Below are 15618 nucleotides of genomic sequence, written 5' to 3'. Positions count from 1 at the left end.
GTTTTGGTTGTTCAGTATATACCCATGAACAGAAGAGATAAAAGTCACTGCCTTCATGAACCCTTTGCATCCTGGAAGAGGATAGACAATAAACCACAAGGAAGAAAATAAAGGAGGAAAGGAGAAGCAAGGTAAGAGAAAAAGGGATGGGTTGTAGATTCAAATAGAAAGATAAGTCTACAGTTCTTTGGCAAAATAACTTTTGAGTAAAGACCTGAAAAAGGTAAGGAATTAGCCATGCAGGGAATTCCAGGTGGTAGAGCATTCCAGGGTAGAAAGATGTTAACATTAAGAATGCATTAGGGGGGCGCCTGGGTGGCGCAGTCGGTTAAGCGTCCGACTTCAGCCAGGTCACGATCTCGCGGTCCGTGAGTTCCAGCCCCGCGTCGGGCTCTGGGCTGATGGCTCAGAGCCTGGAGCCTGTTTCCGATTCTGTGTCTCCCTCTCTCTCTGCCCCTCCCCCTTTCATGCTCTGTCTCTCTCTGTCCCAAAAATAAATAAACGTTGAAAAAAAAATTAAAAAAAAAAAAAAAAAAAGAATGCATTAGGGGCGCCTGGGTGGCTCAGTCAGTTGAGCTTCTGACTTCAGCTCAGGTCATGATCTCGTGGTTCATGAGTTCAAGCCCCACATCGGGCTCTGTGCTGACAGCTCAGAGCCTGGAGCCTGCTTCAGATTCTGTGTCTCCCTCTCTCTCTGCCCCTTGCCTGCTCACACTCTGTCTCTATCTCTCAAAAGTAAATAAACATCAAAAAAAAATTTTTTTTAAAGAAGGCATTAAATATTGGTTTTGGTTCCTCTGGCCTTCAACTGACCGTATCATGGAAAGATAAAACATTTTAAACTTGTTTTTATCTAGATATTACTTGTATTTTAATCCTTAAATAATGTTCAAATAAGCCACAAGTGGTTTTTTAGGAATAAAATTAAGTATTAGAAACTACTTATGCAAGCGAGATTCAACTCTTTTTCTAAGACTCAATTAGGAGTTTTCTCTTTCATTTCATTGAGCTTCTTTTACAGCCCCTAAAAAGCAATTAGAAAGCCTTGTATTTTTGAAACAGAGAAACTGAAGAACTCCATAAAAATCTGCTTTTTGCTCCTTTTCCTGCTTCTGTTCTTTCTAGGACCCACACCCCACTTTATACAGTCCACAGAATGCAGACAGCTGTAATTCCTCCTTGTAAGGGGCAGGGAGTTAGTTAATGATTTCTTCAGTAGAGATTACATCTAAGGAAGGACCAGGTGAGAATGACCAATGAAGCTGTCATATGAATATTCCAGACCACCAGCACTAGACATCTCAATGCCAAGGCCCGCTGGCTCCAAGTACTAACATCTGGGCCCTTATCTTTGTTCTAACCAGTTCTTGGATGCCTGAAAGGACACATACAGCAGACCACAATCCTTAATTAAACCCCCAAGCCCCGAACCAAGACAAGACTCATGCTCCTTTCCTTCCCAAGTCTCCCAGATGCTCCATCTGCATCTGCTCCCTCTGTATCTTCAGTAAACCCTGTTCTCACTTTCTGGTGTTTTGTATTTGATTTCTATCCTGCGTAAAGTCAAGGATCCTCTTGGCTGGTCCTGCAAGGCCCCCTCTGGGTCCTCAAACCCAGCCTTCCTGCAGGCATCATTTTTTTTCCTTAATGTTTATTTATTTATTTTTGAGAGAAAGAGATAGAGAGTGCACAAAAAGAGGGAGAGAGAGAATCGCAAGCAGGTTCCACATAGGGGCTTGCGCCCGACATGGGGCTCAAACTGTGAGATCATGACCTGAGCCAAAATCAAGGGTCTAAGCATCGGATGCTTAACTGACTGACCCACCCAGGCACCTCCCGGCATCATTTTTTGATACAAATATATGATATATCTAATACTCAGAGAAAAACAGCAAGTGCATCAAACACAGGGAATGACATGGGTTTAACTTGCGAAGAATATAAACATTTTTCAGACACAAATACCAACTGATTTTTTAGATTGTCTGTCATAAAATGAATGATAAGCAAAGTCATCAGATTCTATTAACACAATAAAATGAGTATAAAATTATGGATTTTTCAAAGCTTGTTATTTTCCACCTAATTGGATGAGACTAGCACAATGTTTGTTTTTACCTTCCGGTGGCCTGTTGGATGTTGCCACAACGACGACCCCATTTTTGAACAGATTTTCAAAAAGCTGTTTCAGAATCATGGCATCAGCAATGTCAGTGACCTATGGACAACAACACATTTGTTTTATTTTATACTCACTTCTGCTCTAACAAATTTGCTAATGGCTCATCTTCTTTTTTTTTTTTTTTTTAAGGATGGAAGTGAATTCCAAGACAAAAATTCTAATTATCACCATGAAGAAAAGAGCAGATAATTAAAACCATAAAAGAGTGTATAGTAGTCTTTTAAACTTGACTCTTTTTTGCAAGCCTATCATTTCTACCCAAATTATCAAATGGTTCTGTGTTAACTTCTTTTATAAACTACAGGTGGAAAGCATAGATAATTGTCCTAAACATTTAGGAAGTCTAATTAATTAGAGCTAACATGACCAAATCCCTCCTCCTGCTCCCATCACAGACCCCATCCACCGCCCCCTTCCCACCAAAAAAAAAAAAAAAAAAAAAAAAAAAAGAAGAGAGAGAGAAAGAAAAAAGAAAAAAAAAGAATAATAAACAGCTGATTGAGATTTCTAACACCTTTCTGGCAAAGGTCCCTGAAAAGGTGACTTTAAATGGTCATGGGACTTTAGAAATAAGGACAAATAGCCAGTGAGACATAATCAGCTGCTGTTGAAAATAGAATGATATGACATAGATACTATTGTGCAATTGTTGCACAAAACAATTCAACAGATGGCCCATCACAAAAATAAGCAATTTCATTGTTCTTTTTAAGTGCCTTCTATTACTGTCCATGAATAATCAAAAGGCACTGCAGTCACTTCCAGCACAGCCAGCCTCTGCTAACCTTCGCAAACACAAATATTCCTTCTATTAAAAAGGAAAAAAATAAAAACCTTACAAGAATGGTTAATACAGTGCTTTAAAAAATTCCTTCTGACAAAAGCAGAAATGCATAATATAGATAAAACTGTTCCACCTAAGTTAGAGATACATAGAGCTACCTTTTCTAAAATTATTTTTTAAAATCCACAATTAACAAGTAAGCTTAATAACTTTTTAAAAAGCTTTTTAAAATCACAAAGAAATACAGAAATTAAGGAGGGAAGGCAGTTGAGTTAAAAAACAAATGTACAGTGAAGGTAGATATTAATCATTGTTACCTTCGCTTATAAATATAATAAAATGGGTTTTAGATACTTCTTAAGTAAAGCTATTTTGATCTTTCTTTAATGGCATTTTAGATAATAAAATTTGTTTTATATTCACAAAATAAATCACACAATAAATATCACCTTCTTATTTTTAAACCATGTTAGAGCATAGAAACTGGGGGAATTCTTTCAAATTAGATCAAAATACTGAAAGTTACCAACTAACTGACAACAACCACCTGGGCTACACAGGGCTCCATCTCTTTTCTCTTTTCAGGTGATTATCTTACACAAACGTTACATTATTTCCTTCCCACCTGAACAAAAACAAAAACCAGAAAATGGGGCTGTGCCCACAGATCTTTTTTTGCTGTCTCAAGCTCTAACTTTAAAACATTAGCTAAAAAACTACTAGAGACTCCTTAAATTAAAAAGACTTCAGGAACTTACAAAGTGGTGACTAAAATGAAAAGTAGTATTTAATTATTTAAGAAGAAAGTGATATTATTAAATTTGGAGCTTAGGTTCACTGTCAAATTTTGCTTCCGCAAAAATACTCACAGAGAAGGCCCCTTTCAAATGCTTAAACACCAGTGGCATTTCTGATGAGAGAACAAACAAGCTTGCAAATTTCAGAAGCAAGTGCACTTTTAAATTAGATTCCCAATACACTGACTTTTAAAAAGAATGATATCAATTAAAAGTTACCAATTTTAGAAAATAAAAATTGTCCTTCGACTATCTCACTAATGTTGTTGAAAAAAATTAAAAACAGCTTTTGTGCGCTAAGGTTCAGAAAAGTGAAGAGACATTTAGCTTATAACATACTGCAAAGATTTAAATTGGAAGTTGAAGAAAGCAAACTATTAAAGACTCGTGGTTGAATTATCATTTGTTGTTTTTGTATTACGAAATGTTTTTGCTCTATCAGAGTAAATTAACTTGGAGAAGCTATGGCTAATTAATAAAGCAGGAGTCACTTGGTGTAGCCGGGTGCCAATGTATACTCTTTTGATCTTGTCCCCGCACTTGTTCAGCTTTGCTGGGGAACAGTAATTTTACAGTATAAGTGAACAGAAGACAATTGGCCACACATTCTTGGAGAGCGGGCTTTTTTAGCACCCAGCATTTCATTACCACCAGGAACAAAAGAGAAGGCTACAGATTACCAATAAGGGTAGTCTGCTAATACAGAGAGGGGAGACATTTCATTAGCATTAAAGAGAAAAGATTTTTTATGACCTAGAGTTGCTTTCCATTATGACTCACTTAAGTAAAAAAGGAAAAAAAGAAAATCTAATGGTTAATTTACATATGTAAGTGCTCGAGTCTCAGTCACCCACTGATTGGTACAGTGCCATGTAATGAGTGACAAACATAAGCATGCATTATCAGTAATTAGTATTAGCACAAAAATAAGCACCTATTTTTTATTAGCAGTTTTTAATAGCTTTTCTGTTTTACAAAAACGGTCAAAACTATTTTTTAAATGATATTGATAGCTTACAGAGGAGAATTTTGCATGATATTCTGCTCATCAGAATTCTTTTTTTTTGTTTTTTGTTTTTAAGACCATATTAGTAAAACATCCATCCAGTGTCCCTGAAAGGGACAGGAAGAAATAACATTTTTTTTTAAATCGGTTTCCTTCAGTATTGTATACCTTCAGATTCATAAATGATGTAATAAGAAACATAATCATTCAAAGTCAACACAATGAAGACCCTACAGAAAACTCTGAGGAAAAGCTGTTCTTTTATTTTAGCAACTAAAACACATAAAAACAACCTACCTAGCCAAATTTCTCAAACAAAACAAGAATAGTATATTTGATACTACAGGCAAAACTGAAATGCTATACTTAGTTAAAATGACCAAGCTGATGAAGAATATATTCTGGAAATGTAATCTGAATGCTACCAAAACATAATTTTTAAATTCCTCAAATTCAAGAGCACATGTATTGATTTTAAGCAGCAATAATTCCCGTCCAGCTCCCTAGTAAAATAAATATTATATTAACACTACCAAAAGGCCAATAATAACTAGTTAAAAATCAAGACTACTAGTAGGATTCAATTTTAAAAGTGATGTGATGATTGTAGACATATGGCTGTTAAGAAAAAAGGGCCAAAAAAATTCTTTTCTAGAAAATCAGCAATGTATTATACTAGACTTAATAGGCTTAAGGCTAATTTTTAGGTTCTGTCATTAAAATATCTACTAAAAGTCAACTCAGCTCTAGATCTATGTATTTAAATATATAACACAAGGCATCATATACCAAAGAGAACATATAACGTAGCTGTTACTACTAATGAATCAGAGCACCAATGATGAATTCAAACTGAGTTACCAGCTGTGTGACCTTGGACAAGTTACTTAACTTCTCTGACCCTTAATTTCCTCATCAATATAATGAAGGTAGTAACAATACCTACCTTGCAAAATTGTTATGATCCTTAGAGTAAATCCTCAAGAAATGTCAGCTGTATTATCTATGTATGGTATATATGCTAGTATAATTGCATATTATTTATATGTAGCTGTATAGAATTTTAGCTATAGAATGATACTTAGCATAGTACAGTAGTTAAGAACATAGCCCCACAGTACTCAACAAACAAAAACTAATGTTATTACAGAATACACATAATAGATGGAATGTAAGCATTCCAATAAATGGCATTGCCTCAGTTCATAAAAGATGAATTTTAAGTAGTTAGTAAATAAACATAGAAAAAATCCAACTATATTATTACTTAAAGGAATAAATATTAAAACAATGAGATGCCACTTTTCATCTATTAAATTAGACAAAAAAGTTAAGATAATTCAGAATGTTGACAGGAAAAATTGTGGGTAGTTATTATACATAAGAGAAGTGGGACTTAGTTGGGAGACTAGCTCAATATTTATCATTTGGTACTAGATTTATTCATTCATTCATTCATTCATTCACTCACTATTATTCATTCATTCATCCTCAAACACTGTTCTAGACATTTGAGATACGTCAATTAAAAACAGATTCCTGGGTGTCTGGGTGGCTCAGTCAGTTAAGCGACTGACTCTTGATTTTGGCTCAGGTCATGAGCTCACGGTTCTTGGCATTGAGCCCCTCATTGGGCTCTGCACTGACAGTGGAGGACCTGCTTGGGATTCTCTCTCTCCCTCTCTCCACCCCTCTCTCACTCTCTCAATCTCTCTCAAAATAAATAAATAAACATTCAAAAACACACACAAAGATTCCTGCCTTCAAGTTTACATTGTTATGGAGGAATTATATAAATAGTAAACATAATAAGTAATATATTATCTACCAGAAGATGATATGTTATTTTTTTTAAAGAATGGTTTTAGGGTGCCTGGGTGGCTCAATCAGTTAAGCATACAACTTCGGCTCAGGTCATGATCTCATGGTTCCTGAGTTCCAGCCCATGTCTGTGCTGACAGCTTACAGCCTGGAACCTGCTTTGGATTCTGTGTCTCCCCCTCTCTCTCTCTCTGCTCCTCCCCACTCACACTCTGTCTCTGTCTCTGTCTCTCTCTCTCTCTCTCTCTCACCCTCTCTCAAGAATAAATAAACGTTAAAAAAAAATTTCTTTAAAGGATAGTAAGGGACACTGATTAATGGCAAATTGCAATTTTGTAGGAATAGGTCTTGTTAAGGAGGTAACTGAGCAAAGATCTAAAGAAGTGATAGACTCTTAGGGGTATCCAGGAGAGACCGTCCCAGGCAGAAAGTTCAGTGCAAAGGCTCTGCTTATTTGTTCTAAATTGTGTGGATGTTGGGGATCAGAATGCTGCTGCAGCAATATTTTGGAGGTATCCTTTTATCCTCTTGAATTTTGGAATGAGAGACAAGGAGAGATTTGGAGTAGAAATAATCCAGTTTTGGTGTGTTGGAGGAGCTTCTCTAAGACCAGTGGAACACAGTCCAGATATTAAAACTAGGAGATCCAGGTACTGCTCAGTGATCACCTCTGCCCTTCAGGGACATATTCTTGCCCTCATACTCTTGCTTTCCTGGTTCTTCTCAACAGTGGGTATATGCAGATATTGGCCTTTTCTTGCATACAGGGTCTTGCATACAGACTCTAGGGCTCGAGTCTGGAATTGTAGAGGAAATAAAAGAGCAAAACTACTAACGTGTTTCATCCTAAGACATGCAGGCCAACTTTCTTAAAAGCAGAGAGTCTCTCATGTTGTCAACTCTGACATACCAGAATGCTTCATTCTAGTAGCATTTGGGATTAAACAAAGGCAATCAATTTGGTATTCAGTCTTGTTTTACCATCTCTGAGCAAATTTTCTTCAGAGCCCTGACGGGAAAGAAGCATTTGGTTTAACACCCAAATCTATTAGCTATGGTTCCCTAATCTATGAAAACAATAGGGATGGAAATAATAGGGAGCAATGGGCAAGGCTGAAAGTATAGGAGATAAGATCAGAGAGGAAGGAGGCAGGCTTGAATAAAAGGAATGACACTATCTTATTGTATTCCATCCCTCCCCCCGGACCCCCCACTTAGAGTTTAAGCTTTTTTAAATTGAGTTTTCTGTTACCTGCAGTCAAAAGCATCCTAAGAGATACATCATCTCTGGGATCTTTTGTCTTTAGTTCATCAGGTAATTCTCCTTCCACTGGAGGTACTGGATTTTATATGAAGGAAGGTGACATTTCCTCACAGTACTCCTATTTATGCTAGCTTTTACAGACCACAGGGAAATCCCTACCACTAAGGCAGATAAGAGCAAATCAGGAGTTCCATCCTCATCGAGACTGCTTGCAAGAAACAGGGACAGGCGATTCAGATAAAGAAAAGGGGTTTACTTAAGACTCCAGGATGCATGGAACGCACCTGGGTGGCTCAGTCAGTTAAGCGTCCAACTCTCGATTTCAGCTCAGGTCAGGATCTCACAGTTGTGAGATCGAGCTCTGCATGGGTTCCTTGCTGAGCGTGGAGACTGCTTAAGACTCTCTCTCTCCCTCTCCCTCTACCACTCCCCCCTGCTTGCACATGCTCATGCTCTCTCTCTCTCTCTCTCAGAAATAAATAAATAAATAAATAAGACACCAGGATGGGAACAGCACTGTTAGTACCTACTGGGAACTGGAGCTAAAGATTGGCTTCAGGGCATAGGTAGCTCTGGAGAGCTCAGCGGCTGTCCAGGGAGCAGCCTTGTAGTCTTCCCCCTAATGGGATTCAGTTATTTCCTAGGTCTCTTTGTTCCTGTTTCATTACTGTGTAGAAACTGCCCTTATTTCATTACTGTGCAGTAAAACTGCATTTTACTTGAAAGACATGAGATGGAGTATATGATTGGCTCAATCCCCAGGGCACACCAAAAAGTGCAATACTGTTGACAACCGTGTAGGCTACTCAGAGATCAGATGTCCAGACATGGTCCATTTGACTGTGGGTCAGATAGGGTCTTATAGTATGGGATAAGGTTCTTTATTTAAGGCAACAGGGATGGATGAGTAAACAAATGAATGAACATCAAACCAACTCTGGTCAGGGCAGGTGATGACAGTTCCATCACATCCACTCTCTCTTTGTTGACAAGTAACATTTTACAGGCAAGGGGCCTGTATCCCCCTTGATCTCCTTAATACTTAACTTAAAAAATCATTTTTACTGCCTGCCTTTCTTTTGCAAGACTCACTCATTTGGAACATAAGTATCCTGAGAGTTGCTTTTGTTTCCTTCTTCCCAGCCAAGCATCGACCTTCTGAAATTGGAACTCAATGGAGAATGCCCCGTGCAACCAGACAGGTTTCTGTTATCACCTCACTATCAGGGCAACATTATGACTTTCCTGGTTTTACCTTCATGAGCCCCTTCCTCAATTAGAAAATACATTTGAAAATATGTGTGTTTATATACATAATTGTATTTTATGACTATGGTGGTGTAAGATACATACAGATACAGACAGATACAGGCTGAATTCATGATGATACATTCATTTTTTCTTCAAATTTTAAAAGAAATTAAAATATTTTCATGGGGTCCTAAAAGTATCATGGACCCTAAGTACTGTGCCTCCTGCACCTCATGGGTAATTTGGCCCTGCTTGCTATTAATCTTCTCAGGATCTCCTTTGCACAACCAAATTTTCATTACTTCCTTAGCTTCTTAAATAGTCTTGTCAACGGTCATCATGTCACAGAAACAGGCCAATCTTTTCTCTCAAAGTTTTAAAATTTATACATTTTAAGTTAAGGGTAATGATTTTCATACGATACCGAGGAAATTCTGATGCCTCTATATCCTCATCTACATAATGAATATCATAACTATTTTATAGAATCAAATGAAGCATATAAGAAAAATTTGTAAACCGTGAATCATTTTACAAAGGTTGGGTGTTAGTACCCTTTTTAAAAATTTTAACTTCAGAGGTGCCTGGGTGGCTCAGCTGGTTGAGTGTCCAGCTCTTGGTTTCGGGTCGGGTCATGTATGATCTCACAGTTTCATGAGTTTGAGCCCCATGCCAGCACAGAGACTGCTTGGGATTCTCTCTCTCTCTCTCTCTCTCTCTCTCTCTCTCTCTCTCTTTCTCACTCTTTCTCCCTTCCCCCCCGCCCCCCCCCCCGCCCCGCTCATGCTGTCTCTCTCAAAATAAATAAATAAACATGTAATTTTTTTTTTTTTAATTTAACTGTGCCAACTCAATTTTATTTAGGGAAACTGTGGTTAAGAGACTCATAATGAGGAAACAAGAGAAATGGCCTTCCCTGATTGATTGCTGACTTCTGTTATTGAAGACAGCATAACTGTCAACTTGGTGCTACTTTTAGAACTAGGGGTACCTGGGTGGCTCAGTCGGTTGAGCTTCCGACTCTTGGTTTAGGCTCAGGTCATGATCTCACAGTTCGTGAGATAGAGCCCTACCTCTGGCTCTGCATTGACAGCTCGGAGCCTGCTTGAGATTTTCTCTCTCCCTCCCTCCCTCTCCCTCTCTCTGTCTCTGCCTCTTCCCGGCTCACACGCATGCTCTCTTTCAAAATAAATTAATTTAAAAAAAAAACAAAACTAAATGAGGCCCTTTTCTTTCTGCAACACATTGGTGTACTTAGTACTCTTCTTCAGAGTAGTAAGTAAACATTTCTTGCCCATCAGCCTTTCTCCTGAAGACCTTTGTAGCTGTACAGTACAAAAAGTGAATGCCAGGGTATCTTAATAGACTGAAGGGAAAATGAAATAAAGATTCCTCCCCCTTAGATGGCTCAGTGTAACACCATTCCTGGCAAAAATTCTTCTTTCTCTTCTCTCATAAATCAAGACTGCTCTTAGATTAAGTGTATCAAGCTACTAAAGGAGACTTCTCATGCCTCATTTGGGATAAAGGCATCCTGGCCTCTTATCTTCCCACCAACCCAGGTTTTTGAACACAGAAGAACAAGAAATAACTCACTACCAATTTAAATGCATCATTTCAGAGAATCTTAAAACTGTTAAGAAACTTTACAATTCAACTAGGACGGCTCCCTCCCTTCATCACAAATATGTTGTGAGGCTTAAATAAAATGTGTGACTCACCAGGGCCCACCTCAGAGTAGGCACAAAGTGTTAGCTTCCTACCCTTGAAAGTTCTCTGGGCCTTTATTTTACGCAATCAGACATGGGAATTTCTGCACTCAGCTCCAGAAATATTATTCAAAAGCTTTGGAAGTGAAACTTTTTTTTTTTTAAGTTTATTTATTCTTGGGGCGCCTGGGTGGCTCAGTCGGTTAAGCGTCCGACTTCAGCTCAGGTCACGATCTCACGGTCCATGAGTTCGAGCCCCGCGTTGGGCTCTGGGCTGATGGCTCGGAGCCTGGAGCCTGCTTCCGGTTCTGTGTCTCCTTCTCTCTCTGCCCCTCCCCCATTCATGCTCTGTCTCTTTCTGTTTCAAAAATAAATAAACGTTAAAAAAAAAAAATTTATTCTTGAGACAGAGAGAACAAGCAGGGAAGGGACAGAGAGAGAGAGGGATAGAGGATCCAAAGCAGGCTTTTGTGCTGACAGCAGAGAGCCTGATGTGGGTCTTGAACTCATCAACCTTGAGATCACGACCTGAGCTGAAGTCAGATGCTTAACTGACTAAGCCACCCAGGCACCCCAGTGATGCCCTATTTTTAAGTTTATATTCAGTACTTATGGTTTTTCTATTTTTATTCCAATAACCAATTGCTCTTCTGATAAGCATTATAGAAAAATCAACTACTGCATTTCAGAACTACCAAAGAAAGCAGTGAAATGAGGAAATAATTCTTAACTAGAGTATCTGTTGTTGTTGTTGTTGTTAAACTCTGGGACACAGAAAAACGTAAGACACGGTATTTGCTGGCATGCCATATTTGCTCTCATAGGACATAAAGATCAGAAAGTAACATATTACCAATTTAAACGTACTATTTCAGAGAATCCTAAAACTAGAAGAAACTTTAGAAGTTCAATGAGGGCGAACTCCCTCCCTTTATCACAAATAAGTTGTAAAGTCTAAATGAGATGAGTGAATCATTTGTTTTTTTATATAATGCTTTCAAAAAAACTTCAGGGGTGCCTGGGTGGCTCAGTTGGCTGAGCATCTGACTCTTGATTTCAGCTCAGTTCATGATCTCACAGTTCATAAGATCGAGTCCCCAAGTCCAGCTCTGTGCTGACAGCACACAGCCTGCTTGGGATTCTCTAATTCTCTCCCCCTCCCCCTCTCATGCTTGCTTGTGTGTGCACACTCTCTCTCAAAATAAAAATAAGCATTTAAAAAAACTTCAAATATCTTTAGACATTATTGTGTAACCAACATTATCTCCATTGTGGTATAGGGGAAATGTAAATCCACTGACTGTAATATAGGGGAAGGCAAACTTTTCCTATAAAAGACTGAGTAGTAAATGTTTTAGGTTTTGCAAGCCACATATGGCCTTTGTTGCATTTTCTTTTTCTTTTTGAAAAGACTCTTTAAAAATATAAAAATCATTCTTTTCTCACTGGCCATACAAAAGCAGATGGGCAAGATTTTCCCTTTGCAAGCCATAGTTTGCTGACTCCTGGACCAGACAGTAAAATAAGAGGTAATGTGTCAAATCAATTTATAAAACAATGATAAAATCAGGAACAGAATTTAAATCTTCACATATCATTCAGCATACCATTCTACATCCATGAAATATCTCTACCTTACCTGAAACTCATCAAAACATAAGAGACATGCCTCTTCGCTGATTTCTTCAGCTATGGGAGCTATCGGATCATATGATTTAGCCATGAATCCCGGTTTCCTTTTTGGCAAACTCTGTTTAAGGCGGTGTATTCCTTTAATGGATAAAATTAAACACAAATCAAATATTGTATTAATAGTCCATTTTAGACAACTATAACATATCTTTTAAATCTCTAAATGAAATCTTAGCGTAAACATAAAAATTACGTGTAAATGCCACATAAAATCAAATGTGATTATTGAAAATTGGTCGCACTTTCTCTACCTCAAAATAAGTTGTTCACATATTAATGCATTCCCATGGCTGTAAGGACACTTTGTAGTCATTCCATCCCCCCTCTTTTCAATCACTTCAGAGATGACAAATGATAGGCTAGATGACAAGATGGTAACTAGATGGATCAACAGATCAGTCTTACTGCTGAGGATTTCAGAGATGGAGGCAGAGGAGGTGATCCTGCCCTACGTCTAGCATACATAATCAGGATGCTTCCTGGTCTCTAGCCAGTCCCATTTCACTCACTATATGTGTACTAAATGCTGAAAGTATTAGAAGAAAAATACAATGTTCCCGCCCTGGTGAGGTTAGTATAGCTGGTAGACAAGTAATGCAAAATGACATAACTTAAGAACACCAACAAAGCAGGGCGCCTGAGTGGCACAGTTGGTTGAGCGTCTGACTCTTCATTTTGGCTCAGGTCATAGTCTCAGGATTGTGAAATCGAGCCCCAACTGAGGCTCCCTGTTGAGCACGGAGTCTGCTTAAAATACCCTCCTCCTTCTCCCTCAGCTCCTCCCCCACTTGCACACACTCCCTCGCACACAGAGCTCGCTCTCAAAAAATAAAAATAAAAAATTTTTTAAAAAGGAACGTTGACAAACAATAAAGCATACCTACAAGTACACGAATGCCTACATGCTAAGGTAACATAGAGGAAAGGACCTAATCAAGAACAACTTCTCCAAATAAGTGAGTTTTTAACATTTCTTATTGACCCTTAGTAGAAGGAGAAAATACCTGACCTTCATATAGTAAATTCTCTTCTCTTATTGGGAAGTACTGATTTTGAATCTGTCTTTAGGATCAACTCTAAATACGCTACAAATCATTTCAATATGGCACAAAACAAATGAAACCAAATAAAACCTTACTTTAAGCAAAATCTAATATTTTAAAAGATTAAGAATTTTAAAAGATGAAGAAAAGTATTTTGTAGTGTTTGTCCACTTAAAAACCCCTTCTTTTAGATCATTTAACTTACTTTCATGAACATCTAGCATGAAACCATGAAAATGAACCCGTTTCTTCCTCTTCATTTCCACATAAGCATAAAACATGTCCATCACCATTGTTTTCCCTGTACCTTAAAAAAAAAAAAAAAAACTATTAAACAGTATGTACTGATTGCTCTAATGATTGTTCATTAGCTTTGGGATAATGAAACCACACTCTTCTACTGGAAAGCTTAAGACTATGTTACTTTTTTAGAAAGGAGTGTTTATTTTTTATGTTAAACCAGCTAAAAATAAAATGTTGACATTGCTCTTTTCTGTTAAAATCCTGTTATTAGGAAATATGACATCTAGTTAACATTACAGGGGCTATTTCTCCCAGAGAATTATGTAAATAAACTGGTAAGATTTGCAGATTATTCATCCTTCAGTTTCTCTTCCAAAAGACATCAATATGAATAAAATAACTTTATCAATTAAATAAATATTTATGGCTTTATTGGGCCATATGCATGAGGAGTGGTCTTAGGCACTATGGGAAATTTGAAAATTAAAAGTTAAAAAAAAAGAAAAGATTAGTATCTAACATAAATTCTGAAAATAAATAATACATGTATGTTAGAGCTGGAGAATTGCCAATAGAACACTTTTTCTGTAGGTTTATCTTTATTTCTTCTTGCATATCCTACAGGATTTCCTTTATAAATGTTGATATTATGTTCTCTTTAAGTTTTTTATTTTAATTCCAGTAAATATACAGAGTTAAATTAGTTTCAGGTATACAATACAGTGATTCAACAATTTTATACATCACCTGGAACTCATCATGACAAGCACACTCCTTAACCCCCATCACCTAGTTTATTTCACACATCCCTCCACCACTTCTGCCCTGGTAACCATCAGGTTCTCCATAGTTAAGAGTCTCTTTCTCCGTTTGTCTTTTTTTCCCCCTTTGTTTGTTTTGTTTCAGCTTTTTAAGAAAGTGTTCTTAAAATGTAACACTTTCTTAAAAAGCTCAGCACCTAAGTCTTTCAAAATGAGGCCTACTTGAAGAAATTCTAATATAGTTAACCCTTATAATTTAATTATCTAATATTCAACACACCGAAATTTTTTTAATTTTTTTTTTAATGTTTATTTATTTTTGAGACAGAGAGAGACAGAGCATGAACAGGGGAGGGTCACAGAGAGAGAGAGAGACACAGAATCTGAAACAGGCTCCAGGCTCTGAGCTGTCAGCAGAGTCCAACACGGGGCTCAAACCCACGAACCACGAGATCATGACCTGAGCTGAAGAAGTCGGACGCTTAACCAACTGAGCCACCCAGGCGCCCCTCAACACACCGAAATTTTTAATCACTGTGATTGCTTTAGTAATCAAAGAATCACATTCAACAAAGTATGCACAGAAAGTCTTATTCCCTCACAGGAAGCCCAGAGCTCTGGGGACACTGGTGGCACTAGAGCTGGGTTCAGACCCAGCATTCCTCAGCAGGCCCAGCCAGGCCAGGCTGGTGCTCTCTCTCACCCTCACCACTTTCTCCACCACCACTCTACCACAGTGCCCATCCTCTCTTTGCAGGAGCTACGCGTATTGATAGGCAGCTGAGGATGTAAAATCTGAGCCTTAAATCTATTTGGCTTTCCTCCACTTCACATGACTTTGAACCTATGCCACTGGAATTACCAGAAAGTTTTTTGTATATGAAAGTACAATTCACCAAACACATTTGGTCACTAATAAAGAGATCAATTAGATTTAAAAATAATTTTTTGTAAAACCATTCAGTATAACATTTCTTGATACAGTAAGTGGCAGATTTTAAATCATTACATTTATGCAAAAAATAAAGTTTCAAACTCTGCTGCATGAAGCACAGTATACTTGTA

At 37.7% G+C, this 15618-nt stretch overlaps 1 protein-coding gene across 2 annotated transcripts in view; it reads right to left on the bottom strand.

The window, feature by feature from the left end:
* AFG1L (AFG1 like ATPase) overlaps positions 1-15618 on the bottom strand; it is a 197409-nt gene that overhangs the window by 118271 nt on the left and 63520 nt on the right. For both annotated transcript variants that reach the window (XM_045499208.1, XM_045499207.1), the window contains exons 5-7: positions 13755-13856; positions 12454-12584; positions 2119-2218 (exon numbers count right to left, since the gene is read on the bottom strand). In XM_045499208.1, the coding sequence (XP_045355164.1) occupies positions 2119-2218; positions 12454-12584; positions 13755-13856 (333 nt within the window). The remainder of the gene's footprint in view (positions 1-2118; positions 2219-12453; positions 12585-13754; positions 13857-15618) is intronic.

Source organism: Leopardus geoffroyi, chromosome B2 (genome assembly GCF_018350155.1).
Source record: "Leopardus geoffroyi isolate Oge1 chromosome B2, O.geoffroyi_Oge1_pat1.0, whole genome shotgun sequence".
NCBI classification, from domain to species: Eukaryota; Metazoa; Chordata; class Mammalia; order Carnivora; family Felidae; genus Leopardus; species Leopardus geoffroyi.
The sequence above is the reverse complement of the archived record's forward strand: the minus strand, read 5'-3'. Positions and strand labels throughout refer to the sequence as shown.